At 41.7% G+C, this 2,401-nt stretch overlaps 1 protein-coding gene across 1 annotated transcript in view; it reads right to left on the bottom strand.

Annotated features, from left to right (window-relative positions):
- Window positions 1-212: 212 nt before the first annotated feature.
- LOC105556028 overlaps window positions 213-2,401 on the bottom strand; it is a 3,193-nt gene continuing 1,004 nt past the window's right edge. Inside the window, exons 2-4 of the mRNA XM_012003081.1 lie at window positions 1,509-2,394; window positions 1,000-1,380; window positions 213-443 (exon numbers count right to left, since the gene is read on the bottom strand). Of these exons, the coding sequence (XP_011858471.1) occupies window positions 213-443; window positions 1,000-1,380; window positions 1,509-2,394 (1,498 nt within the window). The remainder of the gene's footprint in view (window positions 444-999; window positions 1,381-1,508; window positions 2,395-2,401) is intronic.

The following is a 2,401-nucleotide window of genomic DNA, read 5'->3' as shown; positions in this document are numbered from 1 at the left end:
TTTATGCAGAATACCATACTTCTTCAGGGAAGTAAAAAACATTTTGGCAATTTCCACACCGGAATGCTTCCCGTTGGAGGCAACAAAATCCAAAGCAATAGAATGATATTTAAAATCATCGGTAATAAAATGTCCTGTAATGCCGTAGTATGACTTTCCGTTGATTGCTGTCTATCCATCAATGGTAAACGAAATAGCAGAAGTATAATTTGCTAGAAAATCTCTTTGATTTTGCTCTGCGTTTGCTCAAAAAGTTGTTCTGCCAGTTTCCTCAGTGTATTCCGGTTTGGAACTTTTAAATTTGGATTGATCAGCTTGAAATAACCCACAGTAAAATCGTCGTCGAAGAATGAGAAAGGTAAGTACTTTTTCGCCATCCATTTTACTGTCAACACGTTGAATTGTTGTTGAGTGAAACCTCCGTCAGATTTTGAAGATGACACCTAAAACAGTGTAATATTATGTAGTGTATAAAACTTAATGGCATATTAAAACAGCGTAGATATCCCTAAGTTCGTTAGAATATATGAGTATATCAACATTAAGAATACAAAATTAAACTAACGTTGATACCCTTAAAAATAAATGTTATTGTTGTTATTTTTATTATTGTTATTTGTCAGAATTTTACTATGGGTAATTACTTGTAAATTAGTTTTTCCAGAAGTTTCGAAAATATTTATTTTTCTTTTGTCCATATACAAAGTTATACTTGGCGTTTTTTGATAATTATGGGATACCTTGTATATTATTTGTGACAAAATATTATGTAGGTAGAACTCGTTAACATAAACCGCCTCCCTTGAAAGGACAGGCTTTCAACATAAATTAACAATATCTGATTTAAACTCAAATTAAATACTAACTAAAAGAATGTATTGCAAACGGATCAACGACATCGAAACATAAACTGTTCTTTGGCATAAAAGAAAATTAAATTCAAACTTTGTAATATCATGTCCTTTAAGCTAATTATTCTAATTTCGGTGCGTTATCTACGGGTATCGGGCACAACTTCTTGACCGATCTCTTGACTTCACCGCTTCGGGTTCTCACGGATACGACTCTTACAACTCCATCCTGGCCAGGAAATAAGGCAGAGACTCTGCCAAGGCTCCACTGAAGCGGCGGAACGTGATCCTCCTTCAATAGAACCAGCGTGTCCATCGTTATGTTGTCTCCGCCGTCTGCCCACTTATTTCGCCGTTGCAGTTCTTGCAGGTATTCGGCTTGCCATCGCTCCCAGAATTGTTGGCTCAACTTCTGGATATGCTGCCTCCGAGCAAGACGGTTCTCCGGTAATCCTTTCGCGCAGGTAGGAGGATCGAGTCCCCAATCAGGAAATGGGAAGGAGTAAGCACGGAAAAGTCCCTTGGGTCGCTGGATAATGGGGTTAGTGGTCGCGAATTTAATATCGCTTCGATTTCTGCCAGAAGAGTGGCGTATTCTTCATAGGTAAGTATTCTTCCCTTTGTGACTGCATTGAGATGTATCTTCGTGAGCTTTACCACCGCCTCCCATGAACCGCCAAAATGCGGAGCACGGGGTGGTATAAAACTCCATGCGATCTTCCGTTGAGCGAGAGCTGATTGCATTTTTTTTCCTTCCTTCTCGAGAAACTCGTAAATTTCCTTCAACTCTCGAGCTGCTCCCACGAAATTCGTCCCGTTGTCTGATAACATCTGGGAACAAATACCGCGCCTTGCTATAAAACGGTTTAGGGCTGCCAGAAATGCCGCTGTTGAGAGGTCTGACACGAGCTCCAGATGTACAGCTCTCGTTGCAAGACAGGTGAATAGGGCTATATATCCCTTCGATATATGCACCCTTCCTCGGCGCCGACTTTCACGCACTTGCAGGGGGCCGGCGTAGTCCACTCCGGTATTCGTAAAGACTCGCTGGTATCCGATTACTCTTACCCCAGGCAAGTCTCCCATTTTAATTTCAGGAGTAGTTGGACGAAGTCGAAAGCAGATTAAGCAATTTTTCACTATCTTACGGGCCTCTCGACGTCCACTTAATGGCCAGTATCGACTCCGCACCACACTGAGAAGCTGCTCAGGAGGGCAATGATGCAAACGGCTGTGTTCTTCGCGCATAATCGAGCTTGTAATATAATGTCTTGCTGATAATATGATAGGATGCCTCCCTTCCATTGATAAACTAGAGTGTCGGAGTCTTCCACCGACTCTAATGAGTCCCTTCTTGTCCATAAAGGGATCTAACGCTCGCAACTTGCTCTTGCTTGATAAAATTCTATCCTTGATTAGATCCTCATAGTCTTGTAAGAATGTCTCCTGCTGAACCATCCTAGCTATAATTTCTTCTGCTTCGCCGAGTTCGTCAACCGTCAACGGGCCCTTCATTCTCGTTTCCAGCACGTGGCGCTTCCATCTTATAC

This window comes from Vollenhovia emeryi, unplaced genomic scaffold (assembly GCF_000949405.1).
Source record: "Vollenhovia emeryi isolate VEMERY1.0 unplaced genomic scaffold, V.emery_V1.0 DF940424.1, whole genome shotgun sequence".
Taxonomy (NCBI): Eukaryota; Metazoa; Arthropoda; class Insecta; order Hymenoptera; family Formicidae; genus Vollenhovia; species Vollenhovia emeryi.
This window is presented reverse-complemented; position numbering and strand designations above follow the sequence as displayed.